This window comes from Acanthopagrus latus, chromosome 23 (assembly GCF_904848185.1).
Source record: "Acanthopagrus latus isolate v.2019 chromosome 23, fAcaLat1.1, whole genome shotgun sequence".
NCBI lineage: Eukaryota > Metazoa > Chordata > Actinopteri > Spariformes > Sparidae > Acanthopagrus > Acanthopagrus latus.
In genome coordinates this window covers 21082580-21108653 of record NC_051061.1, presented here as the reverse complement: position 1 = coordinate 21108653, position 26074 = coordinate 21082580, and the positions used below count along the sequence as shown (strand labels likewise).

The 26074-nt window shown below is 45.3% G+C and overlaps 1 protein-coding gene across 7 annotated transcripts in view; it reads right to left on the bottom strand.

Annotated features, from left to right (window-relative positions):
- The window catches only part of adgrl1a (adhesion G protein-coupled receptor L1a), a 153768-nt gene that overhangs the window by 37123 nt on the left and 90571 nt on the right, over positions 1–26074 (bottom strand). For all 7 annotated transcript variants that reach the window (XM_037088526.1, XM_037088524.1, XM_037088528.1 and 4 more), the window contains 3 exons: positions 19012–19202; positions 5913–6126; positions 4639–4748 (listed from right to left, as the gene is read on the bottom strand). In XM_037088526.1, the coding sequence (XP_036944421.1) occupies positions 4639–4748; positions 5913–6126; positions 19012–19081 (394 nt within the window). In that variant the 5' untranslated portion in view covers positions 19082–19202. The remainder of the gene's footprint in view (positions 1–4638; positions 4749–5912; positions 6127–19011; positions 19203–26074) is intronic.

Here is a 26074-nt window from a genome sequence, read left to right as displayed (position 1 = left end):
CATCCTCACTGGAACAACTGCGGGTGGGGGGCTGCATGGGGACAGCAGAATTCAATAGAACCCGAACACAGAGTTTTTTCATCGAGGCATCCACTGAAAGTACAGCTTGTCCACTTGATCTAAGTGTTAGGTTGCGGTCCTCAAAAGACACTGTACTGAATACAATGTTATAAATGGAGCAGGTGGAAAATGATTTATATGATGCATAGCAATGGTATATAGAGAGAGACAGAGAGAGAAAGAAAACTTCTTCAGTGCTGCAGGAAGGAAGAAGAATATGGTAGGCAGAAGACTTGTGTTGACTCCATTTCTTTTGCTCTTGGTTTTCCTGAAAAATAGACACGAAGCACAGACACACACAAGATCATCACACGTAGCTGAGCTACGGTGTGCACACACACAAACACAGAGAAAAGAGACAGTAAAACTCATCAAACCGTCCTCACAGTGAGCAGGGGGTTAGTTTAAGGCCACCTTGGTTGTTTGTTTGATTCATTCAGCATTTCTCTTTCAGGGCCCTTTTGAGAAATAAGCCACTGCCCTCTCTCCCCTTAATCACTCTGCTCAGCGCTCTCTACAACCCTATCAATTACTCCCACACTAATGAGTACAGCTAGAGACACACACTCTCAAATACACACACATACACGCATTGTTGGAGTACTGCAGGACAACTTCGCATCCTCCGTCTCTTTCGCTGTGCTGAGAGATAATGTGTCCTCCCCAGCTTCTTCTGTCCCCTTCCCTCTCTGTTTTCTCATTCTCTCATTTTACATTTTTCACGGCAGAGAGTAGTCCCTTTCGACGGCCTGAGCAAAGCCTCCTGCTTCTCATTCACCAAACATTTATGAGCCACACGTCTAATGGCGACTCAATACATATTAATAGACTTTCATTCTCAGCTACATCAAAGTGTTTCCTCACCTCCCTGAAAACCTGTCATATTACAATGCCTTTATTCCTTCTCGTGACAAACTCTTCCCAACAAGTCAACTATCATTTCCGGTGGCTTTGTGTCCAAAAAGCCATGTCTTATAATGGGTAGTCTGCGCTGAATACATTTGCAGGGAAGAATCAGTTTTATAAAGTGAAACAGTGGCAGAGCCACAAATAAGAGCGTCAAGCGGAGAATATAGTTACTGAAGAGTCTCTGCAGAACCTCTCGTGTACAAAACAGCCTGAGTAGGCGCTTTCAAAGCCGGTTTCTTCGGCTACCTGCATATTAACAAGATAAATCACAAGTGATGAAATAGCGGTGGCACAACACTAAGTCTAATGTCTCTGGCATGGCGAGCATGGATGGCCTGAACAGAGAGCATTAGTAGTCAATAATGATGTAGCACTGTGTCCTGCAGGAGGAGGGGGGACAAGTTCTCTTGCTGGGTAGATTTACTTTGACTCATTGAACGTCTGTGTTAAGACTGCAGTGTAGGGTTTCCACTGCAGTAAATACGTGGTGCAGCTGTGTGCGTGGATCTGTGATGTCTTAATGGAACCAAGCAGTCTATAGCAGGCTGTGACAGTGCAAAATGAGAGTTCAGTTGAGCCGTTTTGTCTTGCTCTGTTACGGTTGGCAAAAACAATGTGGCGGGGAGGCCTCGCAGGGCTTTTTGGCTCGATGAGATATGATTTGACTTGTTGGCGGATGTTGTATTTTGCCAAGGCAATCCCACTCGCAGCAACCCACACACGTGTTCCGGACCCCTGTTTGAGCTCAGCCGACAGAGGTGTGTTTGTCAGCTCGATGCAGGCTGTCACCTCGCCGTTTCAGGTGACTGGTAACATGGCGCCTGCGTGACACACACACAGAGGACCCTGTCAGACACAAACATCACACTCAGCCATCAACATGGCTGCACAGCATCTCAGCTGCTATGACACACAAGCTTTAGTCATCATCTCTCTATTGTTCACCTTTTTGTTGAGACAAACGATGAAAAACATGCATCAGCCTTGGATGATGCCCGAGTGCCCAGCGTTCCCAGCCAGACGTGAACGATGGGGCATTACCAGAGCGATTAGCAGCAGCAAATTCAATTAATCTTGACAAATCTCTGCTGAGGCAGAACTGAAGAGAGCGACGCGCCCCCTCTCCTGGTAATTAAAAGTGGCCGAGTTGAGTGGCGTGTGGTGCGACGGTGACTAGGTTTTGGGATGAACAGTTCCAAATCTGAGTCTGAATGTGTCAGGTCGTATTTACTTTGTCAGATGAGCACAAATGCGTACAGCTGCCGTAGAATGAGTTGTGTGCATGTGTGTGTGTGTGTACTCGTCTCTCTTTCTGTGTGTGTGTGTGTGTGTGTGTCAGTGAGTGGTCGTGTTACTCCAGCGGAGGAGAGTGGCAGAGGACAGGGGTAATTGGCTCTTCTTTGTCACCTCAGACAGGCGGGACTTTTCATCATAGAGGGATCAGCTTCCAATTTTCTAAGCCGCGCCATACTTCAGACGCAATCAACAAAGTTTTTTTTTTCCAAACACGGTGAAGAAAAATGCAAGTCAGCAGCTATTTAATCATCCCTTTGATTGCTTTGAGAAGAGAGAACAAGCTCCCTTGTGCAGTCAGTGGGAAAAAGACAAGGTTAGAATACACAAGGAGAAGGAGGCAGGTACAACTTAGCAATGCTACCATGACCCTCTGTGGGTCATACAATACAGGACACCATGCTACAGAGCAGAACTACCAGAGGACCACCGAATAAAGTCATAAGCCTGGAGGGGGTCAGTCTGACTGCAGCTACACTGACCAAAAGGCAGGTGAACAGAGGGCAGAGGAGGCTTGAGAAGAACACTTGTTGCCACAATGCTGTGAAGAAAAGATTCCCACCAGAGAATAATCCCCAGTGGCAAGAAACCAAACGAACCTCTACTTATCTGTGACTGCGGCTGCAACCTGACTCAACAAAGTCGCTCAAAAGGTAAACTGAGGGTGCAGAAGCACTAAGCAGAGCAAGGGCAAAGACTGAAAGATTCACTTGGAAGTCCCTGAGATTCTCGGAGCCTCTTTGTCAGAGCTGGATGGTTGGGTATTTGAATATTTGTCCCACCTGTAAAAGAAATAAACAACAGAGACAGTGGAAGAGACAGAATATAAAGATAAGAAACAGTGGCAGATTGATGGACAGAGAGTAAAAATAGAAGAAGAATGAGAGAAATGGGGCGACTGAAGAAGATTAAAGACCTTGGAGGGCAGACTTGAGGCGAAAAAGAGAATAGCAGTACACAGAAGAAGAGGAGTCAAGAGACATGAAAAGAGGTGATATTGACTGAGAGAGATCATAAGCAAAGGTAGGATGAGTGAGAGATCTCAGAGAAAAAGAGATGAGAAAGAAGAAGGAGAAGAAAAAGAAAAGAGCAAAGGAGGTTAGAGGCTTTGCGCCGACTGGAACTCACAGCTCACCTTAACATCTGTGCCTGAGGAAAAAGCAGAGAGAATCACCCCACATCCCCACCCTGGTCGTTCAAGAACTCCAAGAAGACCCTTGTCTCTCAATTTCCCGCCACCCCAATACCCTCAATTGTCCATCCACCCCTTTCTGCACCCCAATTCTGCTTCTGCCTGGTGGAGGGGAGCGCCACTGCCCCTCCCCTCCAGCCAGGTATTCCTGCACAGTGAGGGGATCAATGCTGAGAGTAATAATACATGAGTGGGAGGAGGGGAGACTGAGCCGAGATTTTCACATGAACGAGGATCAACACAACACCATATAATCCTTTTGGTGTCTGCTCCTTTGGCTGTGTGAGTGTGCTCTTGTTTGTGTGCGCTTGCTTGCTCGGTGGAGTCAGAGTGAGAGAGAAAGAGATCAACTGTGTGTCTCCCTTTTGGGTGTGAGTTAGACTTGATGTGTGTGTGTGTGTCTGTGTGTGTGTGCAGGCGTGTTTGTATGTCACACCTGCCACGGAGCTTTGAGCAGTGCCGTGAGGAAGTCAGCCGTTACCATGGGGACATTAAAATGTGTGGCGCTGCAGGTCATGTGGTCTAAAATAAGCCCTTTGCTGTTTGTGTTAACATTGCTATTGTGAGGTGCGGCACACACACAACGCACCCTGCCTCCTGATCCCACTGCGGCCAATTTTAATTTTTATTGGAAATCAGAGGGACAGCAAAGGTGTTTGGTACCAGATAAAGGCAGTGGCATGCCCCTGGGTCAATCAGTGTGTGAGTGCAGGGCGGTGTGTGTTACACTGCTGTGATCGCGTATAAAGGCTGACCTCGCGTTAGCAGTGGGTGTGCATGAAGTGCTTATCGGACTCTGTATTTGTGGAGCACCTTCCCCCATGTGAAAATCCCTCTCAGCTACTGGTGCGTTGCTCTGTCGATGAAGAAAAAAGGTTTAGCGCTCTGGGTGAGTGTGTGTGTGTGTGTGTGTATTTGTGCAGTGTAAGTGTACGAGAGAGAAAGAAAAGAGAGACAGAGAGAGAGAAAGCAGGTGAGGATGACTGTCTTGTTTTTTTTTGCTTGTGTTGTGAAAAAAATCCAGAGAGAGCAAGTGTGCAGATGTCATTTGTCGAGGGGTTTCTGGTGGTTGAAAAGGGGGGTGGGGGGTTCAGGTGGGGGGTAGAGGGAGGGATGGGCGGGGCAGCGAATGGGGTGAGGGGGGTTGGGAAGGTGGGAGCGGGTGAAAGGGTCTCAGTACTCACTGTAGGGGACACACTCGTACTGGATCTCCAGGTACTTGTAGGTCCCCGGGCAGGGGTCTGGGAACACGTCTGACCCTGCTACCACCACACACTGGGTGCGGTTATTACACCTGCAAGAGGAAGACATGAAGAAAAAAGGGGGGAGGGGGGAGAGAGGAAGTAAGTGATACAAAAAAAATGACGAGTGCCATTGTAAGAAAGACAAAGAGGAGTGGGTACAAAAAAAAAACATCTTCGGGCTCTGAAAGACGGAGAGAACGGTAGGGAAGGGAGTAATTTCACACTAGACTAGATCATGTGACAGCTGCACCCGAGGGGAGGCGGGAAACAGAGAGGGGAGTGTGGGAGGGGGAAGAGGAATGAGATGAAGGATAGAGAGAGGGAAGAGGCAGGGAGAGGGCGAGTGACGTAAGAGGCCTCTCTCCTGGGGGATTGTGAGTGGGAGCAATTAGAGGTGAGAGAAAAGGGAAGGACGAGGGGGGCTAAGGCAAATACTCTCCACCACACGCACAGGGAAAACATTCATATGCACATAATACCTACATCTAAACCACACCGCCGCATGCCTTCTCACGCTTGCACACCAGGAGAAACACACTCACACACACAGTCAAACACACACACACACACAGAAGAAAAGATACAAATCCACACCATACATGTATTCACTCATTCTCATCACAAAATCCCTCTCGATCCAGCTTTTAGCGGTTCTCCCCTGCGCTGTCTCCGTTCATATCTCTATGCTGAACTCACTCTATCATCCCATCATTTTCTAGCTGTCTCTCTCCTTCCTTTATCCCCTCAATTCGCTCCTCCACCCCTCCACCACTTCCCTCCCTCCCTTACTCTCTCCCCAAGCTAGCACCCTGTGCCTCCATTACATGCGTGATGGATAGCTGGGAGAGGGCTTCCATTGATCTGAGCTCAGAGGAAGCAGATGCTGAGCGCAAACACAGAGAGCAGCTGTAGGAAGCCCTACAAATACTTCTGCAACACTCCAAAACTCACGCACACGCATACACACTCTCACTTACGTATGCACACACACATTTACGCCACCACACACATTCACGTCTCGTCAAGATGCAGTGGTGTTCTTCACAGAGCACGGATGCTGACTTCAGTATTTCACACAAGATATCAACACCTCAGGAAGGAAAGCAGGAAATTCTGGAAGAACTATGTTGTGAAATAATATCTTGTTTGCTCAGCCAGCGGAGCTCAGACTCTGTGCAAACACACATATGAGATCCAAACAGATCAATAGTTACCTCTGTGACATTATCTTGAAGGCATCGGGCAGGTAGCACTGCACATTCTCCATCTGGAAGGGGTCTGCATCACAGATCTTGTCATCGGTGCGGCCGTAGTTTGCCGTCTCAATCATGATGACATCACTTCCAGGGCAGCGCAGCTCGATCGGGTAGCCTTCACACGCCAGCTCTCGACGCATCAAGCCGAAGGGCATCATTGACCGGCTCAGAGCTGGAGTGGAAAGAGAGAGAGGAAAAGTTATCGACAATTCAATGAACCTTAATACTTTTAGGAGGCACTTTATTATTCCACCACATTGTAAATATGATGTGTAGTATTTGACAAGAGCAGACAGAATGAAAGTAGCTCTGCTGTCCTCTGTCAAGCACAAATTAGCTATTATCGACTTGCCTTAACAGAGCACTAATATTTCAGAATTGTTGATGCGTAGTCTAGCAGTCCAGTTTTCACATTGGAACATCACAGATCACATATTGGCATGAAAGACTTGCAGACACACCAGCTTCTCCAATAAGACACTGCACCACTCGCGAAACAAACTGTGAGTTTCAAATGTTAAAAAACTCCTACACACAGCTCGGCAGCAGCTCATCATACTCATCCCTCACCAGGGAAAATCTGTGTGTCCTTCTCAGAATCCTTTAGTTTGTTCCATCTCAACAAGGTGACAGAGCGGCACACTCTGAATAAAACAAGCAAAGTAATGGCAGAACAAGCAAAATTAAAGAGAATTAGTGTCCGTGCATGCCTTCACCTCTGGTGTGTACAACATTTGCACACACAGTGTTGATAATCAGCCGTCTGAGAGGCATGTTAATGTACTGCTGTGGCCAGCAGCGGGGCTCTGTGAGGAGAGGGGTCAGCAGTGACAGCGGGGTACTCAGGGTTAATCGCCGAGCCAGGCTGAGAGGCATGAAAGAGGGCTGCAAAGAGGCGCTGAGAGAGACACTCGCCGTCTCTCCAGCTCTCTCCATAACTGCATACCTTTCCAACTGCCTCTACATTCAACCTCACAAACAAAAAAATGACAAAATGGCTGCCAGCTTCGTTTACAGACCAGGTGTAGGCAGGGGCAGGGAAACAGAAAAGAAGTAGAGACAGAGTACATGATGCGGTTGAAGGATGGTGTCTATGTGCTGAGACTCTTGCCAGAGGCTGTGAGAGCTGCTGTCCATGGTCCTGAAGTGAAATACTACTTCTGGGAAAATAACATCCCCAGTGTTGGAGCTGCATCAGAGACTGGTGATGCTGTCCACTGTCCTGAAGGGGCAGAAGGTTTTGACTGAGCTCTCCTCTGCACTGTCAACAAGGAGGACATGGTACAGCACATACTGGACTGATGGTAAAAAGAGCAGAGCTAGTGCCCATCAGGCCCTGTCCACACGCACATAAAGATTTCCTAAAACAAAGTTTTTCCATGACTCTTTTGTTGATTTTTGGAAACAATGCTGCAGAAAACACTTATCAATGTATGTAACATCAGTGGCAACAGAGAACTTGGAGTATTTGAGCTTGTAAATTGACAGAATGGATGTTATTTGTTTATATTAACAAAGACACAAACAATCGTTGATTACCATCAGTTTCCTGTTTACGGAGATTTCTGAATCAGCGCTAAAACTGGACAGAGATCTTTTTTAAAAAAACTCGGTTTCCAAAAATATCTGCATATGTGTGAACCAGGCCTTACGCATGCTGGAACTGAGTTGTTCTTTATAAACTGAGGCTCTCCCTGTACAGCATTTCCCCCTGCCAGACGGGCTCAGCAGCAGACAAGGGCACTGAGTCAGCCCCTCTCCCCCACTACTGTTAGTGCTGAAACCCACAGAGCGGGGCTGGTTTCCCTTCCTGACACTGAGCTAGCACTGCTTAGGTTTCAGCCTCTGTCCATTCAGGAGGAGTGCCCATCTGGGTCAATGTCAATGTCAGTCATCCCAGACATGCTCTGCAGCGATGCGCTACATGATTCACTGCCATCGGACTTGCTCATATTTCTAAATGCCACCCATTTATGCAGCAGGGACTTGAGTTCAGTTGTGTAACTAACGCCATTAAGGCTGAATGACTAGCACAGACAGACTTCAAATCTTTTATGCCTCGCCAGCATGCAGTGCCAGTGCCAAATCACAAAGGCCTAGATGCAAAAGCGCATACTAATTAAAGCACACGGAGATGCAAACAGCAGGCGAGGCCAGTCAAACAAATCCACACAACAAATTCAAAAACCCACACAAGCAAATTAGTGCAGGCGCAGACGTACTGGGCAGATGAAAGTGCACATTCACAGTCAAGCACACACACACACACACACTTGCACACATGCATACACATATACAGAGTCCTTGTGTCACAGTGGGATTAAAATGCATAGTGTCAGTGTGTGGCCTTGTTCTCTTAACTACCCTGTGGTGTCGGTACACAGCGGCGTACAGCTGGCCAGCGATTAGAACCACACAGTGAGCCAAGAGGAGAGTAAAACTAAAGGGGGCCACCAGGAGTGATCACACTCAGTCCACTTAAACTGTGAACTAACACTACAGGAACAATCATCAGTTCGGGGCAGACCCCATGTTTAACATATTTTATACGGTTCATATTTCTGGCTATTTTAGGGCCGTCCACTACCATGCCACTGAGCGCTGATACAAAAGGCCACAGTGAAAGGACTCAGACAAAAGGAGCAGCTGATTTAATTTCTTGGTTGTTGGCTGAGCTCGAGCCAGGCTGTTTCAACAGCACTGAGTAAGCACGTAACATTTCTACAGTGTTTTTGACAATGGGCCATTTCATTGCTTGTACTTATGCTGATCAGCTTTTGTTTATGTGGATAATTTTAGCTTGTTACCATCACAGTTATGTCTGGTAAATCACCTGTAGCTCGCTGACTAGATAGTGACATGCTTAGTGCTTATTAAGTCAAACTGAGCCAACTCTAATCAAGGCAGATGTGTTTTGGGGTAAATACTCAAACAAAATATAATGAGTCTACTGAATCAAATTGATGCAATGCAGAGCTGTGCAATGTGATCTTAAAGAGGTTCTATGTAACAATTTGTAGCAATTTACCAGTATTAATCACATTTTATTGGCCATATGTGAGCCGACTGCAACGTGATATGAATACTGAGCGCTTCATGTCTCTCTCAATAGCCTGTACAAGCATGTAGATGATATGCTAAAGACCGGCTTCCAGCACAGCACATGTGCTCCACACAGCCACTTTAAAATAATGTTGATTATTTTTAGGCTGTAATACAATACACAATATATATCTGTAAAATTTAAAATATCCTAAAAAAGCCCTTCATAAATGTTCACATATCGCAATATTTTTGATCAGACACCTTGATATCAATATTGGGGAAATGGTGGACTACTGATGCTTTAAGAAAATATAGACAGATCTTTGTGAAATAATCATCAGTAACACTGATATAATGACTAAGAGTGTAGTAGGGAAGTAGAGCAGTCTGGTAAGTTCCAAAAATTCACTTCACTTTACTGTAATGCAGCCTTTAATGCCAGGACAAGACAACACTGATGACATTCCATGAAATATATGTTATCCAAGATTGATAAGACAATAATAAAGTTTCATATCACTGTAAAGATATAAAACTGACACTTTGCCCAACCCTAATTTCAAGTTGGTACATTAAAAAATGAACTGTTCCAACTGCATGGAAAATGTGAGGTATTTCTTTTTCTGGCTTCGCTGTTAAAATATATATTTAGCCATAATTGGGGACAGCCAGTATTGAGCCAGTACACTCCAACGGCGGCAGCAACCATGATAACTAGCCTATTTCTGGCAACACTGCAAATCTGTACTTCCTCCATATTGTATCATATTTCACACCTACATATTTCACACCTATGCACCCACTTTTTGAAAAGTTCCAGGTTAATGTAGAATTCACCGTGCAAATACAGCAGGTTGCACCTTACACACCGATTTACGCAGATATTTTTGAATGGCATATTCACAAAAAAAGTGTGGAACTTAACTTCAGGGATTCAATGACTGTGTCTGTCTGTGTCGGAGAGAGAGAGAGTGTGTATGCGTCTGTATGTGTGTATGTGTGTGTGCATGGTTGTGTGTAAGCCAGATGGCCCGAGGCCTAGCTGGAGCTGTGGCTGGCTCTGAGCTGAGCAGAGATGAGCAGAGGATAAGCTTGGACTGGCCATGGGCTACGATTGTCCTTCACTCTGCAGGAATCCATTAAGGTTTCAGGGTCTCTTCAGCCAACACACACGCAGACGCACACATATACGCATGTGGCCGTTCAGGCGTGCCCATCAGACTCATAATAGCTGGATGACGGAGTGTCTTTCTCGGCAGCAGCCATATGTATAGGTGGATCTTATTCCTCACAGTGACACTATGACTCATGTCTCTTGGTATATAAGACCGAGTTAATGTCTGTCATCTGCAAGTATTGGTTACCAATTGTCACCCATCCTGATAATCATGGGCCAATTCAAGAATTACACAACGTGATTTGCATGGATGTGGTGGTGTGCAAGAGACAGATCTCACACACACACACACACACACACAACAGACGCCTGATGTCACTCCAGGGCAGCTGGTGTGAGGGGCTGAAGCGGTTGGCTTCATGATAGAAGCTCCATACAAATTAAGAGCAAGAGAGAGAACTGATTGGATTTGACTCATTATCCTCACACAGTAATTAAAGCCTGAGGGTGGATAGATGCTTGGACCCTCAGACAAGTAATTTTGCAGAAGCTAAGCTAGTCCCTAGTCTATTCTTTCTCTACCACTACAAATCTGTTCCTATATTCTCACACTTACAATCGAACAGACGAACGTCTACACACAAACATTTTTCCAGCATCATCTTGAAATGTTGAGACCTGCATTCAAGAGTCGTGACCAACACTTGAGAACATTTTGAGAAAATCTGGTCTGTTATATCATGACCCATTCATTTAGAGTTCTGAAACGTTCACAGGATGAATAGATTAAGTTTTCCCTTCATTGAAACACCACCAAAAACTTTCAAACATAAAACCACTTTGATTTCAGCATCTCTGACCTTGGACAGGGTTATCAGACACTCTATGGTGTGCTTTCTCTGAAATAATTGAGTGAGGAGGTTTGGCCTTGTAGGTAGCCAAAGACTGTGATAGCGACTCTGTAACTGAGTCACAATAGGAGATTACACTAGTGGAGCTCTGTGGCTGCGAGGCTGACTTGTTAGCTGGATGGCTGACTGTCTTTCGGGGGCTGCAATGTGATCGGCCCCTCTTAGCCCCTCTGTCTGTTCCAGCAATCGTAGCACTGAAGCATAGTGCCAGAGAACATTTTCGCTGAGCAGCGTTGGTAGTTGAGAAATGGGGCATGCTGCTGATGTGGGATTCTTGTTGTATCACCGACTTTAAAACGACCTTTAGCAGCTTTAAGTGTAGTAGGTGAATGTGCTCTTTTTGTTCGGAGCTTGTGGTGGAATAGCTCTGACCAAAAGAGGTAGAACCCTCATGCTTTTCAGGTTAGTTCCTTAGTAAAGCTGGCAAAGAAGAACAAGCAATTTTACAGTCAATGGACTGAACTAAGAGGTGTCAGTGATGGGAATCCCTTTCGAGCAGAGAATCATCCCGACCAATTTCTCCAGTACTTTATCAGCTTAGCGCTGTATCTTAGCGACTCACTTAGCACTGCGAGTTAGCGTAATGACTCGCTGGAGCGTGGCCTGTCACCACAGACAAGCTGAGGCGATGCGGCCAGAACTGTCACATCCAGGCAGACTTCAAGCTGAGGAGTTGTGACAAAGTGACATCCTGAGACAAACCTAAAGGCCTAACGTGAGGGTGCAGGGGGTGGGGGCTGCTTGTGGGACGGCGTGTGTGTGTGTGTGGATCGGATGGGGTAACGCTGGCCTCAAAGCTAGGATGCTATCTCATCTCCACTGACTCCTCCGCCTGTCTCCTACAGGCGAAAGAGACGGAGGAGATGAGATGAGGAGCGACTGTACGGGGAGTCACCAGCCATGCTATAAGGTCAGAACACAAAGCAGTGCCAAAATGACACACATCCACTGTGATGGAGCCGAGTCAGGCTAACAACACAGGGAGGGAGAAATGGAATGGCAGAGCAAATTAGACAGGGGAGATAGAATAGAAAAAAAGATAGAAACCATCAAACTAGATGCTGGCAGAAGATGAACATGATGACCGTTCTTTGTGAAGGCACAAGGTCACCGACATAATAGGAGAGAGGCGGACAGATTTGTGGGAGAGAGGACCTGCTATTGTTCTGACCTGCTCTGCACAGACAGGCTCTCTCCTCAGCAGCCCGGTCCTCCAACTGAACTGAATTACAGCACAGCCCATAACATTACATCATTCATAAGAGAATTAAACGTGACCCTGCTGGAAATGGGACACACACACACACACACGCACAATCGTGCAACACATACTCATGCATTTCACGCACCAAAATTCTTTCAGGCAAGTACACATGAGCCTGAACCCTCATCCATCCACCCTCAAGAACTCTTAGTGTGTGTTGACAAACTTTGCTGTGGGGGAAACTAGCAGGCATAGCAGAGAGATTAAGACAGGCGGTTAAAAAGCCACTGAGACACAAAGCAACACACACACACACACAGACACAAACTTGAGGAGGAGGCGAGACGGGACGTGCTCATACTGTCAAATCACTTCATTGCTGGCCCTGGCGCCTAATTATGCAATAAAAGTGCCTCAGTGGGGGGAAACGGCATAGCCCGAAATAAAAATCAGCCTGCCTAAAAAGTAGGAGATTCACCCGGTGTAAAATATCCTCCATCTCCCAAGAGACGGGAGCTCTGCTACAGGCCTAACGCAACTCTATTGTGCTCTCTGTTTCCAGCACATATCATAAGAGGTGGGCCAGCAGACAGTGAGTCAGACCTAGATTCATATAAACACTGTGGTGGAGTGAAACTGCAGGTGATGCAGGGAAACAGCCACGGGGATGAGGGGGGGCGAGAGGGAGGGGGTGGAGCAGATACAGAGAAGCAGAGAGAGGAGTGAGAATGGTGGTGAGAGACTGAAGAGAAGAAAGTGATAAGAAAAAAAAGAGAGAGAGTGAGAGATAAAGTGTGGAGGAGATGGTGGGGGTGGGGGGGCTGACGAGTGAGCACCATGCAAGGCCGGCTGTCAGAAAGATGTGTGTGTGCATTTGGAAGAGTTGCAAGTCGCATCCAGAGACTTGTTAGGAAAGATGAGTGCTAAAGCCCAACCCTGCCGCTGCATTAGACACTTAATTAACCTCCTTATACACTAAGCCAAAGGCTTGGACGTGAAGACCGGGTGTGTGTCTGTGTGTATTTTTACTGTGCATGTTTATGAGTTGATCTGCTTGTATCTACAGTCCAGCATTTCAGATGCTCCTATACCTTTATGTTTTATATCTATGAATTAAAAATGGATTTGGCTGTAAAACGCTACTAAATCCCTCCTATCCTCCTTTGCCATCTTGTTCACCTGCAGTGCAATGAACATTAACTGTGTGTTTCCTCCTCTCTTTGTTTTTATTTTTCACCTCAGCACCATCCCTCAATCCCTCATCCAATTTCATCCACCCAGAAACGCTCTCATTTACCCTCCCCACCCTTTCCCTTCACCCTCCCCTCGTTCTCTCCATGTCTTCATTCCTCCCTCTTGTCCTGACCCTTCACCTCCAGTTTTCCCCCTCTTCTCTTTCAAACCATTTCTCCTCCTTCTCCCCATCTCACAGTTTTTCAAGCCTTTCCATTCATCCATCTCTCCCCCCCCTTTCTCAACTCTCTCTGCCCTTGGCTGCCAGCCGTAAGCTGCTGCTGGTAATTATCAATCTGCAGTTCACAAAAAACACAAGAAGCAAATCCACACATTCTCCTGCACATGACATGTTTAACACACACACACTCACACACACACACACACACACACACACACACACACACACACACACACACACACACACACACTCACTCCTTTGTGGCTACAAAGCTGGGCCCTGAGAGAAAAGAGGCAGCTATCACACGACAGCACAAACAGGAACACAGTCCCCAATCCTTTATGTAGGCGCTTGTTTGCAATACACAAATCAATGTACACAAACTGACATACCCCGACGCACACAACTACAAGCAAACACAAACACACAGACAAAATGGACACACACGCAGACACACACGTGCACCAATACTGCGAGCGGATGAATAAACAAAAAGGCGTAGCCCCCGTATACAGGCGCAGACACATGAGAGTGGCATGCGTCATCTTCAAAGGGAGGTTTGAAAGAACACACCGCCAATTCGTCCAGCCTCTCCTCCTTCTCCCGCCTGCCCCTGACTACCAATATATGTTCAAAGGCCATCCATTAACCTTTCACTCACACAGGCCTCTCTGTGATCTACTGCTCTCAGCCAAGGGCTTTGAAGAGCACAGCAACCACCAGCACCAGGGAGGGAGCAAGAGAGGTAGCGAACGAAAGAAAGAGGCAAAAGAGAGTGAAAGGGAAGGGAAAGGAGGGAATGACAATGGCAAGAGAAAGGAAGAGGGTTGGAAAAGATAAACAGAGCCAAGAGGGTGATACTGGAGGAGGGAGGTAAGTAGAAAGTGGGGTAAGGTGATGGGAGCGAAGAGGAAGGATGTAAAAGGAAAGGCATGGTGGAAAAAGGAGGAGGGGAGGGAAGTAGAAGTGGTAGAGGGAATAGGATGAGGGTCCAAGAGAGAGAAGGTAGACTAGTGAGAACAGGGGGGGGTTTGGTGGAAGGACATCACGACGCAGAGAGAGGGAGTAATAGCTGAGGTGTTAGGGGAGAGAAAGCATTGGATGGGAATAAGAAGCGAGTGTTAGGAGAGAGAGAAGTGAGAAGCACCGACTACTGCTAATAAGATGGAGAGGAAAGCAAAGCTCGGAAATGCACACGAGAGAAAAGGAGAGAGAAAACAGGGACAAAAGGCTTTACAGCAGCTCTTTACTGCAAAATCCAGATGATACGCAGCAATATTCACAAGCAGCTAGATTAGCAATTAGTGTCAGAGAAGCCTGTGGATTTCAGCTTTATGGCAGATGAAAAAACACGGTAAAACATATTCAAAGGTCATTTTCAGACAAAATGAGAAGTTTACTTGTCTCCATAAGCCAGTTCTGATGGCCTTCTAAAGTCTATAAAACAGAAAGCCATTAGGAACTTGAGAATACAAGTTGTCTGTATAGTTCTGAATATAAACCATGGAAGTCCTGCTTAGGTCTTCTGTTTGTCTATGATTCTGCAATTATTATTCATGTAAAATGACACTGGGATGTTTTTTTAGCTGCACTGGTTTTGCTGTAGGTGCTGTGCCATATGACCAACATCTCATATCTCGATAGAGAAATTTTATAACCTGATGATGAAACATATTGAAATTGTTTTGTTAATAAACTGTGTTTGAACCAAGTCCGTGCGACAGAATTAGCCCCTCTACTTTGTTTGCGTTGCCTTCATGCCGATTTCTTGCTTGCACCCATGCAGTGCAGAAGAATGCAAAGCTTTACCCAAATGACTGCTGTAAAGGGTTTGACGCAACACAACAAACAACAGAGCACACTGTGAAACAAAAGATGTTTTTTTCTGCCATCACACAATAGATATCGTCATGTGGCATAGCCCTGTTGAACTGTTGTGTTTAATGAAAACAATTCTTCCCAGGATACGTCCCATATGATGTATTGACAGGTGATTAATAAGCAAAGAATTCAGCACAGCCTCAACAATGAGGAGAGTATGAGCCTGCCAAGTTCACCTCCTTCACCTGTTTGAATATAATTGATTGTACTAGAGACGGCTGATTCTGCTCAGCTAATACTTTGCACAACTCTGCCTGAAGTATTCTCAGTTTTTTAGACTTGTCTGATAGCAACAAAATTGTAGAGCTAAGAGTTTACAAAACACCCATTAAAGCAATACAATATGCTGTTCAGCAAAATACACAACAACAAGAAGCCAAGTTCGCATAGCAAGGTTAGCGGAGCTCCCGCTTTATTGCCTCCTCTCAAAATATTATTGCTGCAAGCCTGTCAGTGGATCAATTCTTATGAATTAGTGAGTAGGTCGCAGTTTTGAAATTATCATTTTAATATTATAGGATTGCGGGACTGAAAGTTTACTCTCTCTGTGCGAAAATTCAATATTGGATGTGGTTTCAGGTCAAGTATTTTTTTAGGATCTTCACTCAGAATTTTAAATCTAGGGTTGAGCAACACTCCCGAAATAACTGTCAGCTCAGTCATAAAAAAGCATCTGGTGTGCAAAGGCACAGTGAATTCTTCATGTGGCCCTCGATGAAAAATAAGTACCCAGCCCTGCATTATAGAAAGCAAAATACTGCATTGAGATCAGTCCCCATTCAGGCATTCTGTCACCATCCAAGGACAGTCAGGAGACTAAAGCACTTTGTTGAGAAGATGTGTAAAAACAGCTAGTCCCCCATCCTTAAATAATAACTGCTGTTCAGGGGATAAGGCATAGAAGGAAAAAAGCTTGGGAGTGGAGGGGAACACAGATAAAAATGTCTGCGTGAGCACTAAAGGACCAGGGGCCTTTCCACGCGACTGATCTGAGAGCAAAGGCTTAAATACAGGGGAGATGAAAACAGATTCCACCAGTCAACTGGCACTGTTGTCCTGATATGAGTGGCACACACACACACACACACACACACACACACACACACACTCACATAAATACTCATGCACACACCCACGTGGACACTTTAACACAATCATGTAAGCACAAAAACCCCATGCAGATTCTTGCCGAACACATCACTAAGCACTCATGGACAAACTGTACACACACATGCTGTACAGTATCCAGTGTGTACATATTTGCAAATTCCCACAGACTGAAAGGACCTATAAGTAGCCTTTATAATGGTCTGGCTGCCAACGCTGGTGCAGATATACACAAATACACACACCGGTGCTTGCACTGTGCTAAATGAAAGCTCTGCGTCAGGGCTTCATCACATACGGCGCAGCTGCCTGCAATGCCTGCCACATTAAGCAAGCCTAATGGGCTTCCAGAGCAACAACACTGCGTATGAAGGGTTGTACATTCCTGAGCATTCTGTGGAATCAGCGGGACATTCTGTTTGTCAGAGAACGCATGTCAGTCTGTCAGGAAGCCTGCCGCGACAGGCTGGTGGAGCGGCTTTGTGTAGACTGTATTTGCCTAGGTGGGTATGTGTTTGCATTCACAGATAAAAAATACTGTAAACGTCCACCCAGCCAGTGTATTTCAAAGAGAAACTGAGAACTGTAGTGTAATTTAGCAAGATAACCACTGTGTGAAACGGGGAGGTGCATTGTGTGACTGAGCAGCAAAAAGTACATGTATAGAGCTCATGCTGGGTTGGAACATTTGTGTTAAAGAGCTGGTTCCAGTGGAGAATAAATGTGTGCGAGTTAAGGGTAAATATTAGAATGTGCAGTCAGGAGTAGAGCAAGGTTAAAGCATGGCAGATTAGTTGGGACATCGAGGAGGAGCAGGGGTACACATTAGACCGTGAAGCCATGTGTGATGATCCTGCAGGTTTCCAAATGAGCTCTGATTAGCCCGAGAGTGATTTCAGCAGCTCTCGTCACATCCAAACCCTGCCCTCTTCCTTTAAATTTCTCCCTCTCTTCTACTTTTTTCTCTGCTCATCTACTCACAAGACAATAGAGAAAATACATTTCAGCCAAAATTCAGCTGGCAAAATTAGGAGCACCATAACGGTGTGGGTGTGCATGAGCATAAGTCTATGAGCAGGCATGTGTGCCTGATTCCAATAGGAAAAGATTTTCCCATTTCATCAAACCAAATGCTGTTTGCGCCTGTGCTTTAGGGCTTTATACAGATAACAGTCAATTGATTATTAATGCATTATTAATACTCCCGAAGCGCCAGGTCACACAGATAGTTGGAGGCTTATTTTCACACAAATACAGACACCCACACACCCACAAACACGAACCAAATAGTGCCAGAGGCCGAATGTGTCCGATGGAACAGAACGTACGCTACTCAAATCCAATGTTATAAAGCGGCCAAATTAAAATGGAAAAAAACAGCACCTACTCAAATTAGAACTGCACCTGGCCAATCAAAGCTTACACAGAGGGGTTGCTGAAACTGATGCTGACACAGGCATATACACACACACACACTTTTTAATTTTACACACCCTCCCTCGGCTTCTTCAGCTCCTCCTGCTTCATCACTAGCCCCTCCCAGTGGCGATTGCGTCTGCCCCTGATGCTCCTCCTCCTGTTCCTCGTCCTAGCTGTCCATCACCCAGCGGCTCATTGGCACAAAGCTGACTGAGAGCATACAGCAGATGGTGTGCTGCTGTCTGTGTGGCAGGCCACTAGCAGGACACCCAACAGCCCCTCCTTTCCCTCGCCGGCCCTCTGCCTCCCCCTGTGATCCCTGCTCCTTCCCTCCTACACATCTTCTATCACACACACGCACAGCCTCCAGCATCACTTCAGCCCAACCAGGTCACCTGCTGCCAGGCTTACAACAACCAGCACACACACATGCACACACAAACATAAAATGAAACATCTTATGGTACATGGCACATTCAAGGAGGTCACACATATGGCACCATTACATGCACGGATTCCCCCTTATATTCTCTCCACGCTCCAACTAACACCAAGATGACAAGAAATTTTATTGACATTCACACATACACTCTCCAGCTCGCTCACACACACTCTCTCTCTCGCTCCGTCTCCTGTAGAGACAGTTTGGTTAATCAAGTGCAGGGTTTCCAGCCTGGTCAGCAAGTCGATACGCTTACAACCTTCATCACGTAGCTAACGTATAAATATTACATCCTCATTTGCAATAACCTGGTCAGGCCAGTCACACTGCACAGGGAAACCAATAAGCACTTATGTGCAACATTGCAAGCAGGCTCAGTGATGCAATAAAAAAATACACATTATACATACTGCATATTTCTAAATGAACAGTGGACACATACAGTACATATACTGAATGCAGATGACTTTATTTGTCATATAAAAAAATACCACACATGTTGATATTAATTACGCACCTTGGGAGGATGGAGCTACATTGCTGAAAGTCACAGCGCAGCTGAAGATGATCCACACCGCAAGAGCCATGTCGGAAGCTGACCGGGTGGGGGGGCAGGGTTAAGGGGTGGGGCTAAAGCGTCAAGGTGGTCAGCAGGCACAGGTGAGTGGGGTGGCACTTCCTCAGCTCACACCCTCCCTGAGGGTGATCCTGCAGGTAACAAGTGAGAAAAATAACAGGGAGGTTAGTGCATCATAAATATTTGTATGCAACTGCCAACTATCCATGAAGAGGAGTTATTCTATTGTTCAGTCTTTCATTCTTTTCACTCTCAGTATGCCATTTGAATTAGACAGTGTTGACTAATCTATTCTACATTTATCACTGGAATATGTGATAATAACTCTGCACAAAACTGAGTGGCTCATGACTGGTATAGCATACTAAATGGTATCAGAGCAGATGGAGGAGAGGAGAGGAGAGGAGAGGAGAGGAGAGGAGAGGAGAGGAGAGGAGAGGAGAGGAGAGGAGAGGAGAGGAGAGGCTCCCCCTCTGGTGGTCAGGTAAAATGATCAGACAGGGAGATCTGAGGCCATTTTGTGCAGGATGGCATGGCAACAGCTGTTGCCACTACTGGCTCATCAGTCTACAGTGATGCAGACATGCTACATATGTTTTGGGGCTGTTAATGGAGCAAGTGAACATGTGAAAAATACAAATACATGTTTTCTGTGTGTGTGTGATTGTTTGCATAGACGCGCGCGCGCACACACACACACACAAAGTGAGACAGTGAGGAGCGGTGACTCAGTCAGCAGTGCCGTAGGGCTCACACATCTCATTTGCCTAATGAAATAAATCACAATCTGGAACTTTAGCTCTGATTTTTTGACAGCAGAAACTGTTCTGCCCCGCCAGGGGCTGAAAGACAGAAAACAGTAGAGACGGTATTGTTAGAGCTAATACTCCTCCTGCTGAGCTTGCTGATGAAACAGACAGATTGGACTGCGTCGCTCCGTATCAGTGTATCTCTGTGTGTGTGAGTGTGTGTGTGCATGTGTGCACACACACATATTTGCAATTTTTATTTTTTTGGAGGGAGGTTGAGAGGATTTCCTTTGATCTCTCCATCCCTCGACCACTTTTATTGATTGATCTTACCAACATACTACACTGTAAGAGGGTAAGCATGCACTCTCACACACATGCCGGTTCAGCTACTATACAGTTCCATCTGTGGGGATATAATCTATCCACCTATATGTCTACTTTCTTTTCATATGCTGTTGTGCGGTGCAGACCTGACTATTCAGCATTCTTTGTTCAGTGATTGTCTATGTTTCTAGCTGAATATTGGCAGCTATAAGAAATATTTTGTATGAGATAAGTATCAAGATCACTTCAGATAAATAACGCTTAATCAGTTGAATGAATGGAAGCACCGGAACTCTATAATTTTTCCATTTCTTTTGACAGTGCAGGGTGATAAAATGTGAAATTCTTTGAACCTTAGTCCTAATCACAACTCTAAAATTAACACAAAATCTAAATCACTTGGAATTATATTTCATATTTATTTTATTATCTGTTGCATGCATTTTTCATCAATGTATGTTTGCTCAACACACGCATCAACGCACACTCATGGCTGAACTATCTTCTCATGGCAGCCAAGATGGCAGATCCCGAATGACTGGGTGGATTCACTCCCTCTCTTCATCATCACTGATTTGGCTTCCCCTCCACCTCTCCAGCCCCTCCTCTCCCTGACCTTCTCTGATATTTACCCTCCTCCCCAGTGGCACCGCCCGGCCCACAGCCACCGACCTGCCTGGGTGACGCTGTGTGGATTAGTATGGTGGATGTCGTAGAGAACGAGCAGCAAGACAGAGTGAGGGAGGGCAAACAGTGAAGAGGGAGAGAGATCGAAAGCAGAACACAAGAGTACAAAGCACATCCGCAGCAGCTGTTTTTACACCAGCGTTTATTTCTATCACACACAACCCCCCCCCTGAGCCTTAATTTGAGTTTGTTTGCGACCACCCTCTATGACCAGCAGCTGAGAGAAAAGGACACGCTCAGAGGGAGGGCAGGACAGACAAAGAAAGAGTGGAAAAGCAGTAAACAAATGGCAGTAGACATGAGACGTGGTACTGTAGAAGCTTTGGCTGCTCCGCTCTCTCTCACGGCCTTTCCCGTCCCACCCTCCTCTCTCCTCCTCCCCCGATCTCGCTGTATTATTAATGGTCAAAAAGTGATCCCCTCCTGTGCAGTGACAGGCCTCTGTTTTTTTCCCTCTTCAACTTTTGTGGTTTTAATAAGAAAAATCTGTCTTTCCTCTTGTTTCTTTTGACTGTGCTTCTGTCTGTACTTTTCAACAATAGCTCTCCTGTGGTCTCAGCACATGAGGAGGACCAGAGAAAGACTGGAGAGGGAGGGAGGGAAGGAGAGAAAAGTGCAGGGTGGATAAATTGATTTTATTTTGTGACAAAAAGAAAGCTAGAATTACACAACACTCCATGTGGTAGGAAGGGAGAACAGAAGGAACAGAGGAAAGAAGGATGGAGGGAAGGCAAAAATTAAGCAAGAGAAAAAAACAAAGGGATGACAGAACAAAGGAATGCGCGAACAAAAAAAGAAAGGAAGCATCACGCAGCCTGGGTAACGAATAAACAAGGAACAGAAGGAGCAAAGGAGGTAAGGAACAAACAAAGTAAGGGAAGGATGAATTTCTGTATCACGAGAATAAATAAGAGAGAGTGGGAGGGTAAACTGCTGAAAATAGCCAAGTGAGAACAGCAAAGGAATAGTAAGAAAGCAGGAAATAATGGCAAAGGAGAACACATTTCTTCTGCTTGTGTCTATGAGTCAGTGTGCCTCTGGGTGGAGGAAGGTTAGGAGTCTTTGGAGGGTGTGAGATGGGTGTCTTTGCCCTCTACGCTCCCCCTACTTGGAGGATGCTACGCGCCCGAGGCCAGAGGCTGACCTTTTGCACTGATCACATCCACCATTATTATCATCACTGTTTCTCTTCTAATAGAGCAGAACATCATATCCCTATGAGATTGGGGCACCACAAAATGGGAGAATGGACAGCAATTTCACTGCACTGGTTGAAAGGTGAGGAGGGGTGAGCACGAGTAAAAGTGGATAGAAGGGCAAATGACAGTCAGTTGCATGAAAACAAAGACAGACATGCTGTCTAAACGAAGTTACACTGAAGTACACAGCTCAGTCATCTTGTCTGGAAGGCTACCCTCTGTTTCTTCAGCTATTAATTTACAGGCTGCCTTGATCCAAAGCAAATAACCTCATTATCCACTTCTATTGGATCATTACGATAATCACCACGATCATTAGGATCTGTTTGCTTTAGCAGACATGCTCATCAAGAACAGGGTGTCACAAGTCCTTTTCATATGGGGTGAGGGGTGCTGTGTGTGTCTGTCATGGGAAACATTTACGTTTACCACATGGTGCATATCTTCTCTGTACAGAAGAAAGCGGAACATTAGGAACATTACCCAGCCAGAATCAAAAGGAGGGAGAACAAAGAGTTTACGTAGACAGTTTTTGCTGCATAATTAGAAAAGCTGGTGCAAGTCTCAGAGCTGCTACAGCTCCAGGCTTTCTCTCTTCTGTTTTCCCCGCCGTGGGGAATCTGATATCAAGGTGGGAGAGACAAGTATGATGAGTGCGATTCGACTCTCTGTGTGCGTGAGTGGGCAGTCTGTGGTCAAAAGGCTAGAGATCCACACAACTGATTAGACTACACTGCAGCTTTAAAAGTGAAGTTTCTACTAAGAGTTTGCCGAGGATACTTTGCACACATAACGCTTTCTGAAAGCTGAAAACATCTTAATTAGCATTTCAATACATTTGAAAATGAGGTATGTTGTATGAACAAGTGAAAATCATGCAAGGCAATGGGGGGCAAAATGAGGAGCAGGAAGACGCAAACACACAATCTTATTCAGTTAGGAAAACATTCATGATTGATTTAAAGAGTTGACAGTCCTAACTTCTGACGGCTTGTTGCTTCATGCATGTCTTTGCATCTTAAGAAGAAGCACTAGCATTTCCCATGCTATTAGGATTGATGTTTATGCCTCAGATGCTTCAACAACAAATAGTTGGTTCAGTGGCAAAGCTCCCGCTATGAAGGAAATGATTGCCTCCTAGCAACCGGCACAGTCGAGCGTGCAAAACTGAATGGCAATCACATCTCACTTACAAATCAGAAAGCGATGCGAACTGCTGCATTAAATATTTGTAATCAAGTAAAATTTCAGCTCAAATAAACTTCCAACATCCACTTAAAATGGAATAAATTGAAAACAACTAAATTCTTTTACTCAGAGCTGTTGGGATTTGGTTTCAGTCAGGTCTGAGGCTGGCACTTTATTTCAGAGGAAAGTATCACTAGACTCAGTGAAGGCTAGCCATGTAGTATTAGAGTTTGATGAGACTGCAGAGAACGACAAAAAACGTATGCTTCGCCTGGGGGCCTCTAAGTAATTCTCCTTCTGACTCATCGGTGCTGAAGCTTTGTCACACTCGATACTCTTTTGTACTCTCTTGAGTTAGGCAAGAGGGAGCAATACAAGGAAGTGTAACAATAAATGAGAATGAGAGAGAATTCATTAATTACTTCTTCACCTCCATAAAACTAATCACTCGCCAAAGCGAATATAATTATCCTACTTTTTCTTTCGTAACGTAACAGACATACCATGAAATATCATTACCATCACCATCTGCGATGGAGCTTTGCTGAGTGGGAGGCTGTGTTTTTACTGTCAGACTTGCCTTCCAGGACGCTGAGGTATGACAGTTGAATTTAATTCAATGATTATTCAGATTAGGGGAAGTGATGATTTGGACGCACATCCACTAGCTGTGTGTGTGTGTGTGTGTGTGTGTGTGTGTGTGTGTGTGTGTGTGTGTGTGTGTGTGTGTGTGTGTGTGTGTGTGTGAGAAAAACAACAGCACACATTAGAATCAGAATATTCTGAACGTGAGAGAAAGTAAGCTCCCATCACTGTGCTGAAAGCGACGAACCTCAACAGAAAGGCCTCATCCGGCGTAAGCAATTCATAACAACTGAAATGTGCCCTTTTAGTATTTTAAGGTTTCATTTGGAAAATATAGCGAGAATTCAAAGGTGGCCCTATTAGCTGACTGTAATTTCCCTGGGCAGTGACCACTGATTATGGGGGCAGTCATCGTGGGCAACGGGGCTCAGCAGCCTCCTAGTGAACTTATCTAGTAACCCACACACAGCGTCTGAGACTGACAGGTGCCACTTTAAAGACAGGGGATACAGTACAAGGGTGGTGTACAGTGACTCAGATCAGACTGTGACTCAACGGACAAGAAAACACATCAGGCAAGGACAAGAGAGGCATGCAGCAGCAGAGGAGAGAGAGAGTCGTCAGCAGCAGGCAAAAACTGCGAGTAGAATTGGAATATTTTCACTTCTTTCTAGGTTAACTGAGGATTTATTTCCACCAAACCAGAGGGTTAGGGTTACGGGGATTTTGAAAAGACTACACAAGACTGTTTTGGTGAGTTTCATTTTGTCAACGCCAAGTTTGAATCAAGAGTAGCTTTACGAACAGTTGAAGAGGCAGTTAAGCTCATGGATGTTTGGTAGAGGAGAGAAACTTGAATTCAGAACGTGTGCTAATGTACTTTATGTTTAATAAGGAACACACGTGTTCAAATGCCTAATTTCTTGACATTTTGGGAGTTTATTTTGTTATAATCTTTCACATAATTTGCAAACTCACCTATACTATACACTATACTATATTTGACTATCTGCTCTTGCGGTACAAAGTGGTATTACGAGACTGAATGTGCCGCGACTGTAGCACACAAACTTCAGTCGACAACCCTGGAACACTAGACATTTTGACTTAAGATCAACACTGCTGTTTGTTTACATACTTATAATATTGGCTCATGTTCTGAATGTACTGTCCATAAATTCTGGCCATATCTTACATTTTGTCCCTTTAATGTCCTAAAAACTCTAAACTTATAAAAAAAAAAAAAAAAAATCACGTATTTTCTCTGTAGACTCACCAGCTGCCAAAATGAGATTGAATCAGCTTCACTGCACAAAAACAATAAAATATACCAGCATGTGTAAACCTCTGCCCTCCCACCCCCTTCGCTGTTATCTTCCAGTTGGGCCTATCGCTAATCTCACTAATCCTTTTTGGTGAGGCTATCGCTAGCAAAGACAACATAATAGCATTAGATATTATTCCTTCACAACAACCTGATTCTATTACATTTGCATTGATGCTCAACAGCATGCACAGTCTCGGTCATGGTGAGAATGGATAGCATACTGTAACACTAAAGCATTCATTCAGGATGGATAATGTTGTTAAGCTAGCAGCAGCGACTACACAAGCACATTCAGGTCAGATCATCCCAACACTTCTCCATTTACTGGGCTAGGTCAGTTAAGGCCGGGACTCTGGTGTGGTAGTATCTCGCTGGCTGCAGCAGCAGGGCTGTTTATATAATGACACCATTGTGCCGACTGTGTGCAGATGGAACATCAGAGCTCTTGTAATGGCCTGTGTATTAGGGCCAATGTGTTTGATTACTGACTCAGGCAGAGCAGGGATAGGCTGTGTAGTCAACAGGGAATAAGGCTCCCTCCAAAACAGCAACCCAGGGAAAAAAAAGACGTATTTGAAGAAACAGAAGGAAAGAGGGAAGAGACAAAAAAAACAGGGAGAGACTTTAATGGAAGTGTGCTTTAAGGGAATGCAAATGAGACAAGGGAGTCTGCAGAGCTGCAGAACACAGCGGAGGGATATCAAACAGGGCTAGTGTGGTTGTCAAAGAGGTAAAGAGAAGGGGGAGGGAGGGAGAGAGCCCCTCTCACTTTATTTAATAGACACTCCTGTACCACTTCTTCCTGCTTCAGCATCTGCCCTCGGCTACAACTTTCCACACAGCCCAAACCACAATCCTCCTCATCTCTAGAGTCTACACTTTATTATTATATGTTTCTGAAACAATAGTAGTTCTAAAAAATACAAAAAATAATTTTAAAA